The sequence below is a fragment of the Neomonachus schauinslandi genome, chromosome 14 (assembly GCF_002201575.2).
Source record: "Neomonachus schauinslandi chromosome 14, ASM220157v2, whole genome shotgun sequence".
NCBI classification, from domain to species: Eukaryota; Metazoa; Chordata; class Mammalia; order Carnivora; family Phocidae; genus Neomonachus; species Neomonachus schauinslandi.
The window spans coordinates 65,338,790-65,361,308 of record NC_058416.1 but is presented as its reverse complement, the minus strand read 5'-3'; the positions used below and the strand labels follow the sequence as shown (position 1 = coordinate 65,361,308).

General features: G+C 58.0%; 1 protein-coding gene across 1 annotated transcript; it reads left to right on the top strand.

Annotated features, from left to right (window-relative positions):
* Positions 1-7: 7 nt before the first annotated feature.
* On the top strand, positions 8-11,395 carry SCARF2 (scavenger receptor class F member 2; the record flags this gene model as incomplete). Its single annotated transcript, XM_021687907.2, has 11 exons — positions 8-165; positions 5,136-5,194; positions 5,301-5,402; positions 5,595-6,114; positions 6,237-6,455; positions 6,602-6,730; positions 7,343-7,446; positions 7,527-7,644; positions 7,853-7,968; positions 9,177-9,329; positions 10,154-11,395. Coding segments are annotated over 11 exons (2,586 nt in total), but the record flags the coding sequence as incomplete, so codon positions are not given.
* Positions 11,396-22,519: the final 11,124 nt, after the last annotated feature.

Here is a 22,519-nt window from a genome sequence, read left to right as displayed (position 1 = left end):
GGGCGCAGGGCCCCGGGGGGCCGGGCCGGCGCGGCGCCGGGGAGCCGGGGGGCCGCCGTCGCCGCTGCTGCCGCTGCTGCTGCTCCTGCTGCTCTGGCTGCTGCCCGGCCCCGCGGCGCCCCAGGAGCTGAACCCGCGCGGCCGCAACGTGTGCCGCGCGCCCGGGTAGGAGCCCGGCCTGGCTGGGGGAGGGAGCCGCGGGGGACGCTCGGGGCCGAGGGGAGGGGGCGTCCGGGACCTTCCTAAGCTAACCGCTCTAGTCCTTTCCGCCGCCCTCGCCGACGCCGACTCCTCTCCAGGCCGAGCCTGGGCGCCGGGCCACGACGGTGCATCCGAGGTTACCCCAGACGCGAAGTCAGTCGAGGGGAGAACGGAGTGCAGTGGGCGTCCCGAGGGGTGACATACCGTGTCTGAGATTTCAGACCGAGAAAAAGGAACGCTTGGGCTGGGTTGCGAAGGCGTAGGGTGAAGTCGGGGAAGGGCATTCCAAGCCGATGGAAGGGCATTTGCAAAGGCCCCGGGCACCAGTGTGGCTCGAGCCGGGAGGGAGGGTGAGGGTCGAGTGGAGATGGAGCGGCGCTCCTGAGAGGTGGGAGCCGGCGAACCTTGAGGCTGGCGCGACTCAGAAGGAGGGATTTGTGTCTTAGAAGTTGGCGCGGGTAGGAAGAGGGTGGTGATGGAGGTGGGCACTGAGAAGCCTGCGCTCAAAGTGGACCAGAAGCAGGATTCGAAAGGACAATGACGTGCACCGGGGTCCGACGGATATGGAACTCCCGGGTGGGGATACTAGGTGCTCGGAGGGGCCGCGCAGACGTGGGACTCCACGAGGTGCCGGCTGGGGAAGCCAGCGTGGGACAGGCAGTGGGCAGGCCTGGCCGGAGAGCGGCGGGCCGAAGACCTTTCGCGGAGGAAAAGGAGCGTAGGACAGGACGCTAGGAGTGGGCGCAGGGTTCGGAGGACTTGGTCGGCCGGTCAGGGGCCATAGCGAGGTCAAGGGCATCTCCACCCGGGGCCAAGGAGCCGGCGTGTGGGGGTGCCTTGGCTCAAGCCGGGGCGGTGGGGGGGGGGGTGCGCCGGGCAGGCGGGAAGCTGGAGAGGCGGCCACGGGGCCCCAGGCTGCGTCCCGTCGGGGCTCCCTGAGCCGCAGGGCCCTGGGAGGCCGCGTCCGGGGGCTTGGCGGTCGCCGCAGACAAGGGGCTGCGAGGGGGCCGCGCGGGGTTTCCGAGCTCGGATCCCGAGGCGCGCAGACCCCTCCCCACTGCGAGCCCCGCCTCCGGGGCGGGGGCCGGCCTGGCCCGCCATCTGCTTCACATCGACGCCGCCGCCGCCTCCCGGGCCTCCCTGGCCCCAGGAATGCAGTGGCAGTGGCGGGCGGGGCCGTGCCTGGAGAGGGGGAGGGCGCGATCGCTGCCGGCCCTGTCTCTCCGCCTCAGCCCTCCTTCCCCGATGGGGCTCCGTGCTGGGGGCTCCGGTGGCAGGCTCGAGCTGTCGGGAGCCTGAACCTTTTCGCTCCCGCGTCCCGTTGCCCGGGCACCTCCCCACGAGGCGGCCTGTTTCAGTAGCCCAGACACCGGGTTTGGGTTTCCGGTCCTGGTGCCACTTCTCCCCACCTGTGCGGACCAGGACAAATCGCTTAACCTCTCTGGGCGTGTCTCTGCCTCTGTCAAATGCGGTTGTTGGTGGTACCCCCCTCATGGAGTGGAGAGGGGATGATTGCGATTATATGTGGGGTTGGTTTATGGGAAGGACTGCCACCTCTGGCCACTGCCCACCCAGGGTCTGGGCCATCTCTTTCATTACCGGTCCAAGGCTTCCACCGGGGGTTCTTTTTCCCCAGAGGTAGGAGAACCAGAAGAGGGGAGCATACACAGCCAGTAAAATCCCGTGCACCTACTGTGTGCGCCAGGCCTGTGGTTGGTGCAGCAATACAGCGGCTGAGACGAATACCACTGTCCCGGCAGTGGAAGAGACTTACAAGTCATCTGACATCTAGCAAGTGCTGGGGAGGAGGTGTTCAGTTGGGGAGTGCTGTGTCCTTTAGGGTGATCTGGAGACACCCACTGAGGGATGATGAGTGGGCAGAGATCTGCAGGAGAGACGGTGGAGCCCTCTGGTGTCTGGGGGCAAGGCTCTAAGTGCCAGGGGCTTCTGGAAGCACAGAAAGGAGCCATGGGGGCTGGGCAGAGCCTGGGAGGGGGATGGTGGAGGAGAGGCCAAAGAATGAGGGTGGGCAGGCCACAGCGGGTCTGCCCACTGCTCTGAGGACCTGGGCTTTTTCTTTGAGGGCCATGGGAACCCCCAGGGGCATTGCACAGAGGAGGGTTGGGATCTGACCAGGTTTGGCTGCCAAGTGGCAGATGAACTTGGCTCAGGAGGTTAAAAGGAGGAACCAGCTAGGAAGTCAGGAGAAACCAGGGGGAGTGAGGGTGGCTCTCACAAGGCTGGGGCAGAGGAGGAAGTGGCTCATCCCCTCCTAGATCCAGTTTGGAAGGTAGAGCGGCGTGTTTCTCCATGAATCGGGTGTGTGCTGTCTCAGTCGTCGCAGAGCCGATGCCTCTGGAGTTTCGGGCTCCCAGCCTGGAAGGACTGCACTACCTGAGATGGGGAAGGCTTTGTTTGGGGGTGGCTCGGCATTCAGTCTGGGGAGGTGGGCCCCACCGGAGGGCTCTGAGCATTTTCAGCACCTCAGCTGGATGGGCCCCAGGGAGCTTCCTGAGGGAGTGGACAGAGGAGAGGAGATGACAGAGCCAAGGAGGGGGGCAGAAACCAGAGGAGGGGTATGGGGGGGCAGGAGGAGAGCAGGGAAGTATAGGATCCCAAGTGGTATGGTAGGCAGCCTCCAGGCTGGATTGGAGAGAGAATGTGGACTTGGGCACAGTGAGTGAGCAGTTCTCCCAGGCTGCTTTGCTGCATTGGCATGGGCAGGTTCAAGATCACACGGTTTGAATCATGGCCGTTTTGTTTGCAATGACAGTGATCTCTAGAGGGGGCAGCCCGAGGCAAGGCCCGCTTGCTAAGGGGCCTGGCCCAGCCTGTGGCCTGGCTCCCCAGGGTCTCACTAACTTAGAGCTCAGGTATGGGAACTATCCCCTGCACCAGGCCATTTTTCTCCTCATCTCACTTTTGTAAGCTCTGGAGAGGGTGGGCTTGCCCCCCCTCCCCCCAGCCCCGAGCCTGGCCTTGTCTGTCAGCCCTCCCAGAAGGAAAGGCAGCTGACCCACAGTCTCATCCTCATGGTCCTGCTGAAGCCACGTGCACTCCATCCTGCCAGGGGTAGCTCTGCTGGGTGGGGCCGAGGTGCCAGCCGTGCTGGGGGCGGGAGGCAGGACCAGGGGAACTCAGGGGCTTCCTGGAACCTGCACAGCATGGGCTGGAGAGCAGTCTATGGCCTTGGCTGAGCTCTGAGTTCTTGCCAAACGCTTGACATCTTGGTTTTCTTAATACTCCCTCCGGACCCTTGGGCCCCATTCTACAAATAAGGAGTCTGACAGTCAGAGAGGTGAAGTTCTGTGCCCAAAGTCACACAGGCATCAAATCCAGCTTCGTGTGGCCCTAAAACCAGACTCCCAACCACAGCCAGGGCAGGGCAGAAAGTGGTCAGGGCTTCCAGGGCCATCCCAGCTGGCCATCCGGCAAGGCCGCTTATAGGAGGGCCACCTGCAGAGGCTGTCCACCCAGAGACCTGGGTTCCGAACTGGCAGAAAGGGCAGGAGGGTGATAGGCTGGCGGATTTGGCTCTGCCTGCAGGTGGGCACCTGTGAGTCGTGTGGCCGGGCTGGGTAGCTGGAAACAATGGTGGGGGCCAAGCCTGCTTTGTGTTCTCGGGCCTGGTTTCCTGTTTCATTTGTAGAAAAGAAGCTGGGTCCACCCCTTGCAGTTCGGGATTTTATGGTTCCTGTTCCCAAATCTCCTCATCTTTGGCCTGAAGGAGAATCAAACCCTTTGGGTGGGGTGGGGGCCCATCCAGGGTGTGGTGATGCTCTCTGCTAGGGAATGGCTGGGGGGGCATTTTGAGGGGCATGATATGGGCACCTGCAGTTTTTCCCTTCCCAGCCAGTTCTACCCACCAGGGTCTCAGGCCTCTTTCCAACTTCCTTCCAACACCACATCCTGGTTCTGGATGAGACCCTTCTGAGGGAGTATACTCCTTTTTCTCTGAAGTGTGAATGGCTGCTATGTGCCTTTAAGATCTGGGCGAAGTTCTAGGCCTGATGGGACCCAAGAACCTGCAGCCTGAGTGTCTCTTCCTTCTCAGGCTCCTTTGCTCCCCAAATGTGGGCACACCCCATCTCAACCCCCAAGCGCTCTCTCCGGTGGTATGCATCACTCTGGCAGGGCCTGCAGACTTTTGGGCCCAGGGTTGGGTAGGCTGCACTACCCTGAAATGCAACAGTCATAACGTATTTACCTCCTACTGAGGTCACACCGTGTACCTTGTAAAACCAAATAAAATTAAAACAAGATCTTTAAAACACATAAATAGATGCTCTAGTATCTCCTCCCTCCATCCCAAGTCTTGCCCTGGTGCTCTGGACCCCTCACGTGTTGCGTTACTTGCTGTCGTGGAGGACTCCCCGGGTACGCCCTGCCCCTCCACTGAGTGGACACCTCTGTCAGAGGCTGCACATCTGCCACCTGGGTATCCAGGTGTGCCCATCTGGCCCCACCAGTCCCTGCTGTCCAGGTCATGTCACATCAAGATCCTGACACCCATCTGGCCGGACCCCCGCCGCCGCCAGCGATGCCACTTGAAGCAGGTCCCGGAGACTCAAGGACCTCTCACCAGCTCCTTCTGGGACCCCTGGGGTTCTTTCCTCAGGCCTAGGTGGGGAGGGGTGGTGTCACAGAGGAGTTAGGTGGGATGCAGGGCGGGGAGGGAAGACCCCTCATGGAGGGGACTGACAAGTTCTTGGGGGTTAGATCCCTTGGTGGTCTGCCCTCTGCTGCCTCCCAGTGTCTGCTCCAGGGCTGGGGTCTGTGTCTTATTTGCTGGCAGTCTCCCGAACTTCCCTCAGTACCTGGCATGGGGCAGGGCCTCCATAAGCAGCTCCTGTGGGCAGGGTGGAGGTCGCTGGCGAGCCCTAGCAAGGACGGGACTTGGAGCTCAGGCTCAGGAGCCATTTCTCTGCCTGCAGCTCCCAGGAGCCCACGTGTTGCGCCGGCTGGAGGCAGCAGGGCGACGAGTGTGGGGTCGGTGAGTGGGGCAGCCTGGGGACCTGGGCAGGGGGGCAGGGACACGGAGAGGAGGGGAGAGTGCGGGGGGCAGGCCAGGCGGCAGCTCAGGCCCCTCTCCTCCGCAGCGGTGTGCGAAGGCAACTCCACGTGCTCAGAGAACGAAGTGTGCGTGCGGCCGGGCGAGTGCCGCTGCCGCCATGGCTACTTCGGTGCCAACTGCGACACCAGTGAGCGAGGATCCGGGTGGGCGCTGGGCAGTGGGGCAGGGCCTGTGACCGGGGAGGGGTCTGATCGGGAGACGGGATCCGGCATGGGGGACGGTCCCCAAAGGTGGAGGACGGGACGCGGGGAGGTTCTGGCTGGATCCGGGCTCCCTCGCGAGCACCCTGGCCTGACACCCTCTCTGCCCGCCCCTGCAGAGTGCCCGCGCCAGTTCTGGGGCCCCGACTGCAAAGAGCTGTGTATCTGCCACCCGCATGGGCAGTGCGAAGACGTGACGGGCCAGTGTACGTGTCACGCGCGGCGCTGGGGTGCACGCTGCGAGCATGCGTGCCAGTGCCAGCATGGCGTGTGCCACCCGCGGAGCGGCGCGTGTCGCTGCGAGCCTGGCTGGTGGGGCGCGCAGTGCGCCAGCGCGTGCTACTGCAGCGCCACGTCGCGCTGCGACCCACAGACGGGCGCGTGCCTGTGCCAGGCAGGCTGGTGGGGCCGCAGCTGCAACAATCAGTGCGCCTGCAACACGTCGCCGTGCGAGCAACAGAGCGGCCGCTGCCAGTGTCGCGAGCGCACGTTTGGCGCGCGCTGCGAGCGCTACTGCCAGTGCTTTCGCGGCCGCTGCCACCCTGTGGACGGCACGTGCGCCTGCGAGCCGGGCTACCGGGGCAAGTACTGCCGGGAGCCGTGCCCTGCCGGCTTCTACGGCCTGGGCTGCCGCCGCCGGTAAGCGCGGGGCCCCTGACCTGGGAGGGGGGGCGGGGGGGGCGGAGCGCCGAAGGGGACGGGGTGGGGCGGGGCGGGTGAGGCGGCTCTGGGCCCCGCCTAGCCTCCCGCCCCTTCCCCAGATGCGGCCAGTGCAAAGGCCAGCAGCCTTGCACGGTGGCCGAGGGCCGCTGCCTGACTTGCGAGCCCGGCTGGAACGGCACCAAGTGCGACCAGCCGTGCGCCACCGGCTTCTATGGCGAGGGCTGCGGCCACCGCTGCCCGCCCTGCCGCGACGGGCATGCCTGCAACCACGTCACTGGCAAGTGCACGCGCTGCAACGCGGGCTGGATCGGCGACCGGTGAGCAAGCAGCCCATGACCGAATGTGTCCCAGGCACGCAGCCCCCTAGCCCCGCCAGTCTCCGAATGCTCTCCGCGGAGGGCACTATGGGCTTCGGTTTCGTTTGCTCGCATTTCCGCTGACTCCCTCTCCCCCGCGTTCCGAGGTGCGAGACCAAGTGCAGCAATGGCACTTACGGCGAGGACTGTGCATTTGTGTGCGCCGACTGCGGCAGCGGCCACTGCGACTTCCAGTCGGGGCGTTGCCTGTGCAGCCCCGGCGTCCACGGGCCCCAGTGAGTGCCGGAGACCCAGAGGGGGTTAGGGGATACGTACATGTCACAGGGATCCAGCCAGACCCCAGGTGCTGCTAATGGTGGCCGAATAGATGAGACCCAGGCTTGGCCCTTCTGCCTAGGTCCTCTTACCGCAGCTAGGGAGTGCTGTCAGGCTCTTTGGGGGGGGGGGCAGTTTCCTGCAGTGGTGTGGAGCTGGCGCTCAGAGCGGGATCTGGCAACCAGTTCCGCCTGTGGTCAGTGGGCTTCTGAGGACTACAGGGTTGAGGTGACCCCAAGCTAGTGCAGAGAGAGCAGAGAACTCCACTTACAGCCATGAGTGGTCTGGCAGCCCCTCTTCTCACCCACCCAAGAGTCAGCCCCAGAAGTGGACACTGAGGCCGAGCGACCACAGGCCCTGTCCCCCAGATTCCATCCCGCTGTTTGTGCAACACATTCATTTCCGAAACACTCATCATCCAGTGTATGCCCGGCGGTGGTGGTGGGCATCAAACCCTAGAGCATGGAGATAGAGAACCCGCCTCCGGGACCGCGGCTAGCTGGCGGCAGGGGTGAGGGCGAGGGGCATCACGGAGGGCTGCTGTGGCCCTCCCTGACCCCGTGCCCCCGCAGCTGTAACCTGACGTGCCCGCCTGGGCTCCACGGGGTGGACTGCGCCCAGGCCTGCAGCTGCCACGAGGACTCGTGCGACCCGGTCACTGGTGCCTGCCGCCTGGGTGAGTCGTTGAGGGGGCAGCCTGTTGAGGGGGATGCCAGGGGTGCCGGCACCCGCGCTGACCCCGGTGCCTTCCCACAGAGACCAACCAGCGCAAGGGCGTGATGGGCGCGGGTGCGTTGCTTGCGCTGCTCCTCGGCCTGCTGCTCTCGCTGCTCGGCTGCTGCTGCGCCTGCCGCGGCAAGGACCCGGCGCGCCGGTGAGGCCCGACGCCGGCCGGCTCTCCAGGGCTCAGGCCGCACCCTGTCGGTAGCGCCGCGCGCCCTACCCCGGCCCCCGGGCCCCGCCCCGGGGTGTGGCACTGCCTATCTTTAGCTCAGGCCCCGCCCTTCCTGAGTCAGGGCTCCCGCCGAGATCCAACTGTCCCATCCAGGCCCCGCCCCTTTACTCAGGCCCCGCCCCCGCAGGGAGCTCACGTTCGGGAGGAAGAAGGCGCCGCAGCGATTGTGCGGTCGCTTCAGCCGCATCAGCATGAAGCTGCCCCGGATCCCGCTCCGGAGGCAGAAGCTGCCCAAGGTCGTAGGTAAGGATATCGGCACGGGGTCTCTGGGGGAACACCTCCCGATGCAGGACATATGGGGCCTTGAGTGTTGATGTGGGTGGGCTGGAGAGGGACGCAAAGAGGGGCTTCTGATACCGGCGAGCCCGGGGAGGAAGGCAGGAGTCCTAGGTGTGCAGGCCGGTGTGGGAGGTTTGGGCCCTGTTTCGGTGAGTGGGAGTGATTGCATCTGCAGTGTGTAGACATCGCAGTGGGCAGGACCCCTACGATCTGTAGGAGTGCACTGTAAGTCCCGGTGGGTAGCTGCAGGTGAACGCGGGCTGGCGGGGGTGGGGCACCGGTGGGGGTGGTAGGTCGGACCTGTGCATGGAAACCCTGCTACAAGGAGCGCCCCACACCCGCCTGAAGTGCTCTGGGTCCTTTCTGGAAGGTGGGCAGGCTGGTTCCATGGCTCCCCCACCCTAGTCAGGACTGCAGTTGGGAGGGAGGTGCTTCTGTCTGTCTGCACTGAGCCACACCAGGAGTGGACTCTCCCTCTTTGCCACTTGTTTCTGAAGATGAAGGGGAGGGGGAGACTCATCTCCTGGGAGGTAAAGATGGAAACAGCTGGGACTCCTGGGTGGTTCAGTCAGTTAAGCGTCTGTCTTCCACTCAGGTCATGATCCTGGGGGTCCTGGGATCATTGGGCTCTCTGCTCAGCGGGGAGCCTGCTTCTCCCTCTGCCTCTGCCTGCTGCTCTCCCTGCCTGTAATCGCTCTCTGTCAAATAAATAAATAAACAAACAAACAAATAAATAAAATCTTAAAAAAAAAAAAGATGGAAACAGCTGAGAAAACCCCTAGGCCCACTCAGCAGAGGTGGCTCTGGGTCCTTGGGTCCCACAAGGCAGGGTCTGAACATGGCTTGGAGGCCCTGATGGCCTGTCCCAGCCAGGGGTTCTCTCTGGCCCTCTTTTTCCAACACTTCAGCCCATCCTTGTTCAGCTTCCTGGCTGCACACACTAGCCTTGCATCTTTGACCACGTTGTTCCTTCTCTCTTTTTATCAGCTCACCTCTACCCATTCTCCTGTCCTGGTCTAGTGTCACTCTGCCTGTTGAATTGCCTGTTCTATCCACAGTCTTAGGGTAGGGCTGGTCTTGGTTACTCCACCATTTGTTGCAAGAGGGCTAGTGAGGGCACAGGCCAGGGCAGGGTGGGGGCCCCTGGCAGCTGTGCCTCCCTCCTTCCCCAGTGGCCCATCACGACCTGGATAACACACTCAACTGTAGCTTCCTGGAGCCACCGTCGGGGTTGGAGCAGCCCTCGCCATCATGGTCCTCCCGGGCCTCCTTCTCCTCCTTTGACACCACTGATGAGGGTCCCGTGTACTGCGTACCCCACGAGGGTGAGTAGGGCTCTGTTTGGGCCTCCCTCCAGGCAAGTGAAATGTTCCAGCTGAAAAGATCTCCGGGCTCCTCGGGACAGACAGCATGGGGAGGGAGGGTGTGGTGATGCTCTTAACTGGGGGTTGGACACAGAGCTGAGGCTACGGAGTGGGGTTCTGTGCTGCTCAGCGCTGGACTGGGGTAGGATCTGGGGAGGTGGGTGGGCTCTCTGGTCTCTAGCCACAGCCCAGATTCACTTACTGGGGAGGCCATTCATAGAGAAGGTTCTGGGCCTGGGTAGGAAATGGCAGAGGAGATAGGAGCCGATGGCCTACAGGGTATGGGGCACACTTTTGCCTAAAGTTTTGGCCCACAGACATCTGGAAGGAGCCTCACTGGCTGGTTTTCTGGCCTTGGCCTCTCTCGTGCCCTGGCTATCCCCCTGGGTGACCTTGGGGAGGTGACTAACCTCTCTGAGCCTTAGAAGCCTTATCTCTTAATGAGGAATAATGAATCCCCTTGGAGGTGTTCCAAGGTCATATTTGATGATGTGGCGCCCCAGGTTGGGGATGTGGTGGGGGAGGGGTGCAAGGCCAGGCCAAGGTTGGGGCTTGAGCCCCAGGAATGTTGCCCCTCACTCCCCAGCACTCGGCAGCACAACCTGGGGGCTCAGAAATAAGTTTGTGGTTGGTGTTGTGATTTCTCCAGGCGTGTCTAGATGCCAGGGCGACTGAGCATCACCTGGGGCGGGGAAGAGGAGGAGGAAGGTGAGGGTTTTGCCTGAAGGCTGGACGGCCGAGCTCCCTGTGGAGGCCGTGACCGTCAGCTCTTCTTCCCTTGTCAGAGACCGCAACCGAGAGCCGGGACGCAGAGCCCCCCACCGCCCCTACCGAGGCGCTGGCGTCATCCCCCCCACCGGTGACCACGCCCGCGTCCACAGAGGAGGCGGCGCCCCTCCCCGCGTCCTCTGACAGCGAGCGGTCGGCGTCTAGCGTGGAGGGGCCCGGCGGGGCGCTGTATGCGCGCGTGGCCCGGCGTGAGGCCCGGCCGGCCCGGGCCCCGGGCGAGGCTGGGGGCCTGTCGCTTTCGCCATCTCCCGAGCGCAGGAAGCCGCCTCCACCCGACCCTGCCACCAAGCCCAAGGTGTCCTGGATCCACGGCAAGCACGGTGCCGCTGCCGCTGCCGGTGCGCCCTCACCGCCACTCTCGGGACCCGAGGCCGCGCCCAGTCCCAGCAAGAGGAAACGGACGCCCAGCGACACGTCGGCGCGCCCGGATGAGCCCGGCAGCCCCCGCGCCCGCGACCCGACGCCTCGGCCCCCGGGGCTGGCGGAGGAGGGGCCAGCCTTCGCCGCCCCCTCGCCGCCTAGGGCTCGGGCGCGGGGTCGCGGCCCCGGCCTCTCGGAGCCCATGGACGCTGGCGGTCCCCCGCGCAGCGCGCCCGCGGCCGCCTCCATGCTGGCCGCGGAGCTGCGCGACAAGACTCGCAGCCTGGGCCGCGCCGAAGGGGCTCCGGGCGCGCAGGGCCCGCGAGAGAAGCCGGCGCCGCCGCAGAAGGCCAAGCGCTCGGTGCTGCCCGCCTCGCCGGCCCGCGCGTCCCCTGCGCCAGAGGCCCCGGGGCCCGAGAAGGTGGCGGCCGGCGCGCCCGCGCCTGACACCCCCCGGAAGAAGACCCCCATCCAGAAGCCGCCGCGCAAGAAGAGCCGGGAAGCGGTGGGCGAGCTGGGCAGGGCGGGCGCGCCCACCCTGTAGCAGGCGGTGGCCCGGCCGTGCCCGCAGGTTCCCCAGGCTTAGCAGCGCTGCTTGCCACCCCGCGTTCTGCGCCCGCCCGACGTGCCCCGCGGCGGCCAGGCCACGGCGGCCTCCCGGGACCTCGGCCCGGAGCAGCCAGGCGGGAGGCTGCGTCTCATTGGCTCAGGCTCCGGCGGGCGGGAAGACCCCATTCCATTGGTCGAGGCCTGACAGGCGCTTAGCAGGCGACTCCCTTCCCATTGGCCGAGGGCTCCGACCAGCCAGGGTCTCAAAGGCCGAGAGACCACCTCTTACTGGCCCAGAGTGCACTGGGCTGGGGTACCCTCTCATTGGTTGAGGCCAGAAGCACTTAAGTCTCGGCTGCCTCTCATTGGCCAGGGCCTGGCGCCTCTGGCTAGAGGCCTCTTTCCTTGACGGTAGCCGAAGGCTACTTCCACTGGCCAGGCCGAGGGCATCTGGTTGACTGGAGCCTGGGGAGGAGGGCTGGTCTCTGCTCCTCAGGGGGTTCAGCGTCCCCTGGGCCCGGCCTGTCCCCCCTCCCTACTTCCCCTCCCTGCGCCCCCAGCCCCAGCCTCCCTAGCCCTGGCCCCTCAGCTGTCGAGCTGGTTTTGATGGCCCCCCCCCCCCCCACATGCCGCGGGAATCCGAGGGGCGACTCCAGTGGTCCGAGGAGATGTATTTATAGGCCCCCGGCAGGGCTGCTCCCACCCCATCCGGGTGCCCCAGGATGGGCTCCTCCCGGCAGGGGCTTGGCCAAAGCTTTCTTAATAAAGTGCCTTTTTTTCCTCCTGTGCTTTGCTTGCTTCCTATCTGCGCTTCCTCGTGCAAGGATCTTCCCTCAAAGAATTCGTGTGACCTCTTCCAGCCAGCACGCATGCGCAAGATTCCTCTACCTGAGCGGAGCCTGGAAGCCCAGGTGTGGGTTTCTTGGGACCAAGTTGGAAGTGGGTGGTGTCCATCGGCCCATCATTTATTTATCAAGTTTATTGGGCACCCACCTTGGCCCACCCCATTCTCGCCTGGAAGCCTAGGATGAACGATGGACCAGAACAGATAAGGCGGAGTCCCTTGGCTACAGGGAGTTTGCGCCTGGGGCTGCTTCTGAACTGTGCTTCTCCCACCGGCCACTGCTGTTACACTTGGGGGTTCCGAGCTGTTTGGTGTGGCTGGGGCAGGTCAGAGGCTGGGGCCAGGGGGCAGTGGGCCACAGGCACAGCTCCAGCCAGGCCTCGTCAGGCACAAACAAGATGGTCTGGCCCTGCACAGAGCCCTGCTGTCTGCCTCAATGGGCTCCTTGTCCTCAGCCGGAAACTCTCACCCGCCCTCCCCACCAAGCTGAGGGAGGCGGGGGAGAGGGAAGGGAGCGTGCCTGGCCCAGAGCCCTGGCTGGCCTCGCAAGCAGTCCCTGCTCTGGCCCAGACTTCTATCTGTGACCATTTGCGCGCCCCCCCCGCAGAGCCGCAGCATCTTCACTGCTTCTGGCCCTAGGGCAGGCCTCCCCAGTGACCTGACTGGGCTACAAAGCCTTAATTTCTAGGGTACCCACTGGTCTCTGTCCATCTGGGTTTCTCCCATCCCCCTGCCTCTGCCCAGCAGGTCTCTTTCCATCTTGATGCCCAGCAGTTTTGATCGGGAGATTCTGCCAAGATCCTCCAATCATCTCCCCAGAGGCCCCCCCCCCCACCTTCCTGCAGCTCCCAGCGTAGCATAGGGTCTGACCAACGCCGGCAGCTCAGGGATCACATTGAGGTCAACTTCAGTGACCCATACAGGGGCTTAGCCACCTGAGTGGAGATGGCCTCATGCAGTGGGCGGGACATCTGATGCGGCTTTCGTGGACATAGTCCTGGCATTTGGCCTGGTCAGGAGCATGTGGAATGCAGGCTTCCCTCTGGCCAGCCGGGCACCCTCCCAGCCGTGGCCCTGTGGCTGGTGCTTTCGGGCACCAGGCCCTGCTGGCTGCTGGGGTTGAGAACTCAGGCTTGAAGATGGCCAGGAGAGGCAGATGCCCAGCTGGGCCCAGCAAAGGCAGGGGAGTGACTGAGGGGGGTGGGGGAGGGCAGTGCGGTGGTTGAGGCGACAGTCTTGCTCTGCACCCCCCACCCCCAGGGAGGCCCACATTGACCCTCCCTGACCCCCACACCTTAGCTCTAGCTCTCCCTGTCCCCCAGTCTGCGTCAGCATGGTGTGGGGCAACCAGAGTGGTCACATAGATGGGGCCTTTCCTGGGGCCCCTGCTCTCCCTGCCCCAGGAACCCTCCAGGTGCCCAAGACCTTGACCTTCGGGATTCCCTCGGAGTGGGTGCCTCACAGAGCAGGGGCACATCCCGTACTTCCAGCAGCCAGCCTCTGCCACCTGCCCCCACTGTGGGCAGGATGCTGTGGCCTCCAGGAACTAGGCCAAGAAACCCCCCAGGATGATCCGGGTAGCCCCCCCGGGGAGGGAGCTGCCAAGACCCCTCAACAACCCCGCCCCCACTCGACAGCCGCTTCCTCCCGCCCCCCCACCCCCTCGGCCCGCGGCAGTGCCAGCTTCCAGGGAAGGCGCCACAGAAGGGAACCGCGGCTGCTGGAACCTCCGTTGCCATGGGGACAGGGACCACAGGACCCACATCTGGTAGCGATTGAGGAGGAAAAATTATGAGTCGTGGAAAACGCAAATATTTTTTGTAGCACAGAGCACAAAGGAGCGGGAGGAATGTGGGTCTGGAGAAGGCCTGAGCCAGGCTGGGTTTCAAATGGGGACGCAGCTCACATCACAGAGAGATGGGGCTCCACACACGCACCCCGCCACACACACAGAAACATGGAGACCATCATCCTACACCACGCGTGCTGCCATGCACATGGCACACAGAGAGAGCTCCACACACGCACAAAGACGATCGCCTGGAGGGACACACACTCCATCAGACACACACAGAGACACACGCACACACACTGTGACATACACACACGTACAACAAGACCCAAAGAAACAGAGACATTCATCTGCTGGTACACACACACACACACACACACACAGAGCTAGCCCACAGGAAGACGGGGAAGCACACTCACCCTGGAAGTCACACACATGAAATCTAGCCGACACAGAGGCAGAAACTCATTCCACAATCTACACCACTAGCCACAGGAGCGCCGAGACAGAGACTCCCTGCAACTCACACAACCTGGCCCACAGAGAAACCACAGGACACACAACCCTGCAAGGCAAAAACACCCGCCACCAACTTACAGAAGCATTGAGAGAGACACACGCCTCACAACACACACACCGCCAGACCCACAGAAGCACCAAGAGACACTCACTCCGCAATCGCACACACCCTCCACCAGAGATGCCCACGGGGACACACACCAAGACACACACACGCCACCAGACAAACAGAGACATGGTAACATATACACAAATTGCAACACACACACATTCCACCAGATTCACAGAACCAATGAGACGTACACCTTATAAACACAGACATCACTTGACACAGGCAAACATGGAGGTAGACACACCAAGAAATAAACACAAACAGACACACAGGAATAGACAGAGAGCCTCTAGAGCCGGGCAACAAGATGCCGAGGCAGCCCCTCGCGCTAACACACACACACACACACGCACACGCAAACACACTCCTCTAGAAACACAGAGATGAGACCTGCTCACACCCCGCAAACACACAAGCACACAACCAGACACACAGAACATCAGGACAGGTTGACAAAATTTATCTGAACCCTGTGCTCCAGAAAAGCACTGAAGGTTGAGAAATCCCATCCTTCTGGGCTCCGAGAAATGGCTAACTTTCTAAAAGACCACTTTGCCCTCATACATGCAAAACCTGCTCCACTCTTCCTTATGACTCCCTTGTCTACCTGTGTCTAGAAAAATCCAAGCCCCGTCCTTTCCACGTGGACATTCCTCACCAGCGAACTTTCTTCTTGTTGCTGTAGCCTGAATGAAATCGTCTCCCTCATGGTCTGAGCCATTCCCCACCCCGAGGTTCTGGTGCCCTGACTGGTGCGGACTGGACCGACCTTAGGATCCCTCGTATGCCACCGCTGACTAGCAGTCCGGGCCCCACAGGGACTCCTGCTCTGGTCCTGTGCTCTCTGGGCTCGGCATCATTGCCAAGCATGCCAAGAATTTTTTTTTTTAAGATTTTATTTATTTATTTGAGAGAGAGAATGAGATAGAGAGCATGAGAGGGGGGAGGGTCAGAGAGAGGCAGACTCCCTGCTGAGCAGGGAGCCCGACATGGGACTCGATCCCGGGACTCCAGGATCATGACCTGAGCCGAAGGCAGTCGCTTAACCAACTGAGCCACCCAGGCGCCCTCATGCCAAGAATTTGATTTTGATTCTTTTTGAGGACTTCATTGATTTTTGGTGCCAGATTCTTTTGGTTTCATGGTCTGACCAGTTGGTTTTGTTTCTGTTACTCTTTTCCGTTTGTCTATTTGTTTTGAGCTTAAATCAATTAAGAATTTGTACCCGCTGGGAAGATGGTTTAGAGACGTGGCCAACAGTAGATGGAAAGAGTTGTCTTGAAGGTTTTCTTAAGGGTGGTCAGAGAGGCTGCACTAGGAAGAGGTAAGCAAGCAGGTGCTTGTGATACACGCGGCAGCTAGTTGCTTTTGTGAGGTTCGCCCACATGCTTGGCAGTGCCTCCCGAGAGGGCTGTGGTGTACAGGGTGGAATGAGGTAAGCAGAGGCCTGGGGGCAGAGCGAGAACTGAAAAGTAGGTGAAGGTGTCGGCGGAGGTCAGGGCCCAAGCGGGGGGGGAGGGGCAGGGAGGAAGAGCATCTAGGTGGATGGGGCAGAGTGGGGCATGGATGGGGCACCTGGGGTCATCATCAGGGACAGTCCATCTTCGGGCGACATCAATGTAGGATGAGTCCCGCTGCAGGGCTGAGGTCACCTGGTTTAGTCAAGAAGCTGGTTAGTTTCACTACAGTTAATATGTGGAAACAACCCGAATGTCCATCGATGGATAAATGGATAAACAAAACATGTTCCATACACACAACAGATCATCATTCAGCTTTAAAAACGGAAGTTCTGACACTTGCTACAACATGGATGAACCTTGAGGACATTATAAGAAATGAAGTAAGCCAATCACAAAAAGACAATTACTGTATGATTCCATTTATATGAGGCACCAAGAGTAGTCAAATTCATAGAGATAGAAAGAATATGGTGGTGCCAGGGGCTGGGGGAGGGGAGAATAAGGAGTTGTTTTGTGGGACAGAGTTCCAGGATTCTTTTTGATATTTATTTATTTATTTGAGAGAGAGAGAGAGAGAGAGAGAGAGAGAGCACGAGGAGGGGGAGGGGCAGAGGGAAAGGGAGAAGCAGACTCCCTGCTGAGCAGGGAGCCTGATGCAGGGCTTGATCCCAGGACCCTGAGATCATGACCTGAGCCGAAACCAAGAGTTGGATGCTTAACCGACTGAGCCACCAAGGCGCTCCCAGAGTTTCAGTTTTACAAGATGGAGACAGTTCTGATGATGGATAGTGCTGATGCCTGCACCATGATGTCAATGTATTTCATACCACTGACCTGTACCTTTAAAAATGGTTTAAGGGCGCCTGGGTGGCTCAGTTGGTTAAGCGACTGCCTTCGGCTCAGGTCATGATCCTGGAGTCCCGGGATCGAGTCCCGCATCGGGCTCCCTGCTCGGCGGGGAGTCTGCTTCTCCCTCTGACCCTCCTCCCTCTCGTGCTCTCTGTCTCTCATTCTCTCTGTCTCAAATAAATAAATAAAATCTTTAAAAAAAAATGGTTTAAGATAGTAAATTTTATGTTATGTATATTTCAACCCAACAACAACAAAAAAAAAAAAAAAGAAAGAAAGAGAAAAGGAAGTTGGTTAGAGGCAGGTCAAGGGCCTCAGTGGGTTGGTAATGACCTTGAGCTGAACACTGGGACCCAGAGACAGCTATTGGTCAGGAAGTCATGAGTCTGTGTCTGTCGTTGGGTGGTGATTGCAGTGGGAAACAGAGGAGGCCGCTGATGGGGATGTGGTCATCCCAAAGGCGCCCACAGCATACACACACCCCCACATGAGACATTCCAGTGGCTATTTTTTAATTAATTTATTTTTAAACGTGGGGGTGATTTTTTAAAAAAGATTTTATTTATTTTTGCGAGAGAGAGACACACACAGAAAGAGAGAGAGATTACAAGTAGTGGGGAGAGGCAGAGGTAGAGGGAGAAGCAGGCTCCCCACTGAGCAGGGAGCCCGATGCAGACTCTGTCCCAGGAACCTGGGATCATGACCTGAGCAGAAGGGGGATGCTTAACAGACTGAGCCACCCAGGCGCCCTCCAGTGGCTCTTTTATTCCACTTCATTTTTTAAAAAGATTTTTAAAATTTTTTAAGTAATCACACCCCATGTGGGGCTCGAACCCACAGCCCCGAGATCAAGAGTCACACGCTCCACTGACTGAATCAGCCAGGTACCCCTATTCCACTTCGAATTAAAACTTTAATGTTTGTCTATTTGTGAATATGCAGGTATTAACCCCCCCCCCCCCAAAAAAGCACCAATTCATTTGCCTTAGAGTATTATTGTCAGAGTTCAGCTGATTAGAGTTAATGATAATTTCTTACAGTCATGGAACTTTCATTCAGTCAGGAATTCAAGGATGCCAGAAATTACGTTGAATCAGATGTTCAGCATTTTGGCCTTCCAAGACCAAGGTCAGAGCTAAGTGACAGAATATGGTTTAATAGAAAGACAAAGCACAAACTTAGTCCTCCAGTTTGCTTTATACCATAATAGGTTAAAGTTAATATTTTCTTGGTCAATTTTTTCAGAGGTTTTCCCCTTGCACCTTGATTTGCTTTCTTTTAAAAATAGACTTTATTTTTTAGAGCAGTTTTAGGTTCACAGCAAAATTGAGCAGAAGGTATAGAGATTTCCCATATATTCCCTGCCCACCCAGCCTCCCCCACTATCAAGATCCCCCACTAAGCAGGACATCTGTTACAATGCTAGACCTACATTGACACCCAGAGACCACAATTTACATTAGGGCTCACTCTTTTTTAAATATTTATTTATTTATTTATAAAAAGATTTTATTTATTTATTTGAGAGAGAGACAGATAGTGATAGAGATAGCAAGAGAGAGCATAAGTGAGGAGGAGAGGGAGAAGCAGGCTCCCGCTGAGCAGGGAGCCAGATGTGTGGCTCGATCCCAGGACCCTGAGATCAAGACCTGAGCTGAAGGCAGAAGGCAGACGCTTAACCAACTGAGCCACCCAGGCGCCACTATTTATTTATTTTAGAGAGAGAGAGCATGAGCCAGAGGGGCAGAGGGCAAGGGAGAGAGAATCTCAAGCAGACTGCACTGAGCCCTGAGGTCACGACCTGAGCAAAAACCAAGAGTCGGACGCTGAGCTGGACTCTTTTTGTTTTTTTTTTTAAAGATTTTATTTATTCATTTGAGACACAGAGATACAGCGAGAGAGAGCATGAGCAGTGGGAGAGGCAGGGGAGAAGCAGACTCCCCCCTGAGCCAGGAGCCGATGTGGGGCTCGATCCCAGGACCCTGGGATCATGACCTGAGCCGAAGGCAGACGCTTAACCATCTGAGCCACCCAGGCGCCCCTGAGCTGGACTCTTACCCGACTGTGCCACCCAGGCGCCCATAGGGCTCCCTCTTGATGTTGCACATTGTATGGCTATGGACAAATGTATAATGATATGTATTCGCCATTATAGTATCACATAGGGTATTTTTCGCTGCCCTCAAAATCCTCTGTGCTCCAGCTATTCATCTTCCCTCCCCCCAACCCCTGGCAACCGCTGGTCTTTTAACTGTCTCCATAGTTTTGCCTTTTCCAGAATGTTCTATAGTTATATAGTATGTAGCCTTTTCAGATTGGCTTCTTTCACTTAGTAATATGCATTTAAGTTTCCTCCATGACTTTTCGTGGCTTGATAGCTCTTTTCTCTTTTTTTTAAATTTAGTACTGGATAATATTCCATTGTCTGGATGTACCACAGTTTACTTGTCCATTCCCCTACTGGAGCACATCTTGGTTGCTTCTCGTGGCTTTTTATTAATGGTCTGACATGCATTTTGAGAGGCGAGGTGTGAGCATGGGGCATTCATTCAAGAGACCTAACAATGGGCGTTCCACATACACGTGTTGCCTTCTGTCAGGAGGATTCCCTAGTGAATTTAAAACAGCCACTGGGACCACCTTCAACACTGCAAAGACCCGGAGGGGGAAATGGACCGACGGTGCCATCTAGTGGTTGGTTGTGGCAGCGTCGTGAAGAGCCCGAAGAAGCTTGGGAGACAGAGCCCAGCAGCTCTGGTGTTGCGAGGTGGGGCCCCCCACAATGGGATGCAGTGTCCCAGGCCCAGATTATTCCCCAAAGTAGGCATAGCCAGCTGAGAAAAGCCAGAAGGCCGAGTGATAGCATTTGCATCATGTGGGTGCATTGGCTAGACCCCGATCTGCATGGGTGTAGTGGGGACCAGTTGATGTGTGAGAATTTCACTGAGACATAGGGCCCTGACCCTTATGTGGGATGCTATCCCATCTCCCCCTCCATGTTCTATGTGAAAGTGTCCCCTGAATCTCGCCTCAATTTTCTGCTGTTACAGGAGTGGTTACTCCATACGGCAATCAAGTAATGGAGTGTTGTGTCCCTTCTAGAAGGAACTAGAAAAACAAGTGAATGTGAGTAGCATCTAAGAGGCTGTTGGAACAAGGGCTGTATAGACTATATTCGGCAGATTATAACAACAGGGTACTGGCCAGTGGACGACTGAATGGCCAGCATCATTTCAGCTGTGTTAGGGATAGGACCTTAGTTGACCATCGATTAAGGTCGCAGCAATTCACAATGAGGTGCTGTTTGTACTTTCTGGGTTGAAAAACAAACTAAGCTGGGGTGTTAAATGGAGAAAGAGTGGACCCTTCTCTTAATACACCTTGTGTAACGGGTCTCGTCCTTGAAGTCCCTGTTTTGATGAAGACTGGGCCATATTAAACAATGTTAATGGGTCCAATCTGATGAGGCCAATAGTGAGGGGCAAATTTTTTATTTTATTCCAATTAGAACTTCAATCCCATAATGGGAAATCCTGGGGGAAAGGAAGCCAGAACCACTGGAATAATAAGGTAGCTTGTCCACACTCTATTTTATGTGTGATAATGTCCTAGAGGACATAAGGAGTTCCGCCTTTAAATTCAGTGGGATCTTCAGGATCCAGGATCAATTAAGACCAAAAACGTTGCTTGGTGTGCACAGACCAATGGACCACCATGTTTGTATAGCACGATTGTCCCCAGTAGTGCCCAGGGCCCAGGGGCTTGTTGTGTCCCTAACAAGGCTGGATTAGTTGCCTGAGTTCAGAGGCTACAATGGGGGTCCTACACCTTGAAGATTTGGGTTTGGGGAGAGAAGGTTGGATGTTCTTTATAACCTGTTCTAAGAGAGCCTGGAGCTCCGGGGTTCTTTTTTTTTAGTAAAGATTTTTTTAAAAAGATTTTATTTATTTATTTATTTATTTGACACAGAGAGAGAGAGAGCGAGAAAGGGAACACAAGCAGGGGGAGGGGGAGAGGGAGAAGCAGGCTTCCTGGGATCATGGCCTGAGCCAAAGGCAGATGTTTAATGACTGAGCCACCCAGGCACCCCAGATTTTTTTTAAGTAGGCTCCGCGCCCAGTGTGGAGCCCAGCTCAGGGTCTGAACTCACGACCCTGAGATCAAGACGTGAGCCAAGATCAAGAGTTGGATGCTTAACTGACTGAGACACCCAGGCATCCCAAAGATTTTTTTTTAAGTGAGCTCTACACCGAACATGGGGCTCGAACTCACAACTCTGAGATCAATCGTATGTTCCACTGACTGAGCCAGCCAGGCGCCCCATACTGGAGTCTTGCCTGAAATCTGATTATTGGGGAAGCCTATGTTGGAAATTTGCCACTACCAGGTATGGTGGGGGGCAGGCATGGACATTCTGAAATGGGGTCTTTCCTTGGTTGAAGGGTTTTGTGCCATGGGATGAGAAGACAAAGTCCTGGGGCATTTTTCAATCACACACAGACACACTAGGGCTCCCAGTCCTTGGAGTGTCCAGTAAAATCATGTACCCAATGAACTATGCTAGGTTGCTTCAATAATTGGCATCCCCCCACCAAAGTACCCACAAGGTGAGGACACACACATCAATGTCTGTGGCAATAGGGTGGACCAGTTTCCAGGCCACACTCATTTGATGAAGCAAGGGAAGTGCCAAGGTCATGGCCATGAATGCTGGGAAGGGTGGGCAGGATGTGTCCATTTCTGTGAGTCTAGTGGATCCCATATAACAAATTACTAGTTTGTGGGGGGTGATGAGATTTACTGGCCAATCAGGGCATCTTGGCAGCAGTTAAAGTTAATTCAGAGCCAGTATAATGAAGGTGCAGAAGCCAGGCAGTGCCCTTTTTCCTGGCCTAAATCCAAAATTGTTCATTAAATGTTGAAAATTGGATGGAACCAAATCACAGACCTCTGTTTCAGTTTCTCCTTCTGTGATGGGGAAACTGAAGGACTCCACAAAGACCTGCTTTTTGCTCCTAATTCCTGCTTCTACTCTTGCTGGGACCTGCAACCGCCCTTCACACAGGCCTCAGAATGCAAACAGTGTACGTCCTTGTAAGGGACGAGGTGTTAATGATTTCTCTAGAACAGATAACATCTAAGGATGGGACCAGGTGAGAATGACCAGGCAAAGCCATCAGACGTGCATTCCAGATCACCGGTGCTTGACATCTCGTCACCAGGAACCCCCTGATCCGAGGAATAGCACCTGGGCCCTTGTCTTTGTTCTAACCAGTTCCTGGATGCCTGAGAAGACTCATGCATCAGACCATGATCCTCAATAAGAAGGCCCCAGACCCCAAACCCCAAACAAAGATGAGGCTCATGCTTCTTTCCTTCCCTAGTCTCCCAGATGCTCCGTCTCTATCTGCTCTCTCTTTATCGTCAATAAATTCAGCTCTCACCTCCTGCTGGCTTGTGTTTGATTTCCATCCTGCATGAAGCCAAGGACCCTCTTGGCTGGTCCTGAGGGTCCCCCTGTGGGTCCTCGGACCCAGCCTGCTGGCAAAACTTCTCCCCTTGCAGAGAGTGTGTGTGGCCTCAGGATCTACTTCAGAGATAACCTGTAGCTTCTATAGTTCCCTTAGGATGTGCTCATGGTTGTGGGCTGCCTCTTCCAGTCCATATCGTCAGTATTAGGCCACCCCCTCCACCAACGGTGATGCCTACCCTGGGAGCCGAGATGCCCTTTAGCACAATTACTAAATGTTGGTCCATTTTACAATGATCTCCATTGGGTTATGGTGTCATCGGGCCCTTTAGAAGGGCCCCAGGGTAAAACATTCAGGTCAAGTTTTTTAAAAAATAGAATTTAGGGGCCCCTGGGTGGCTCAG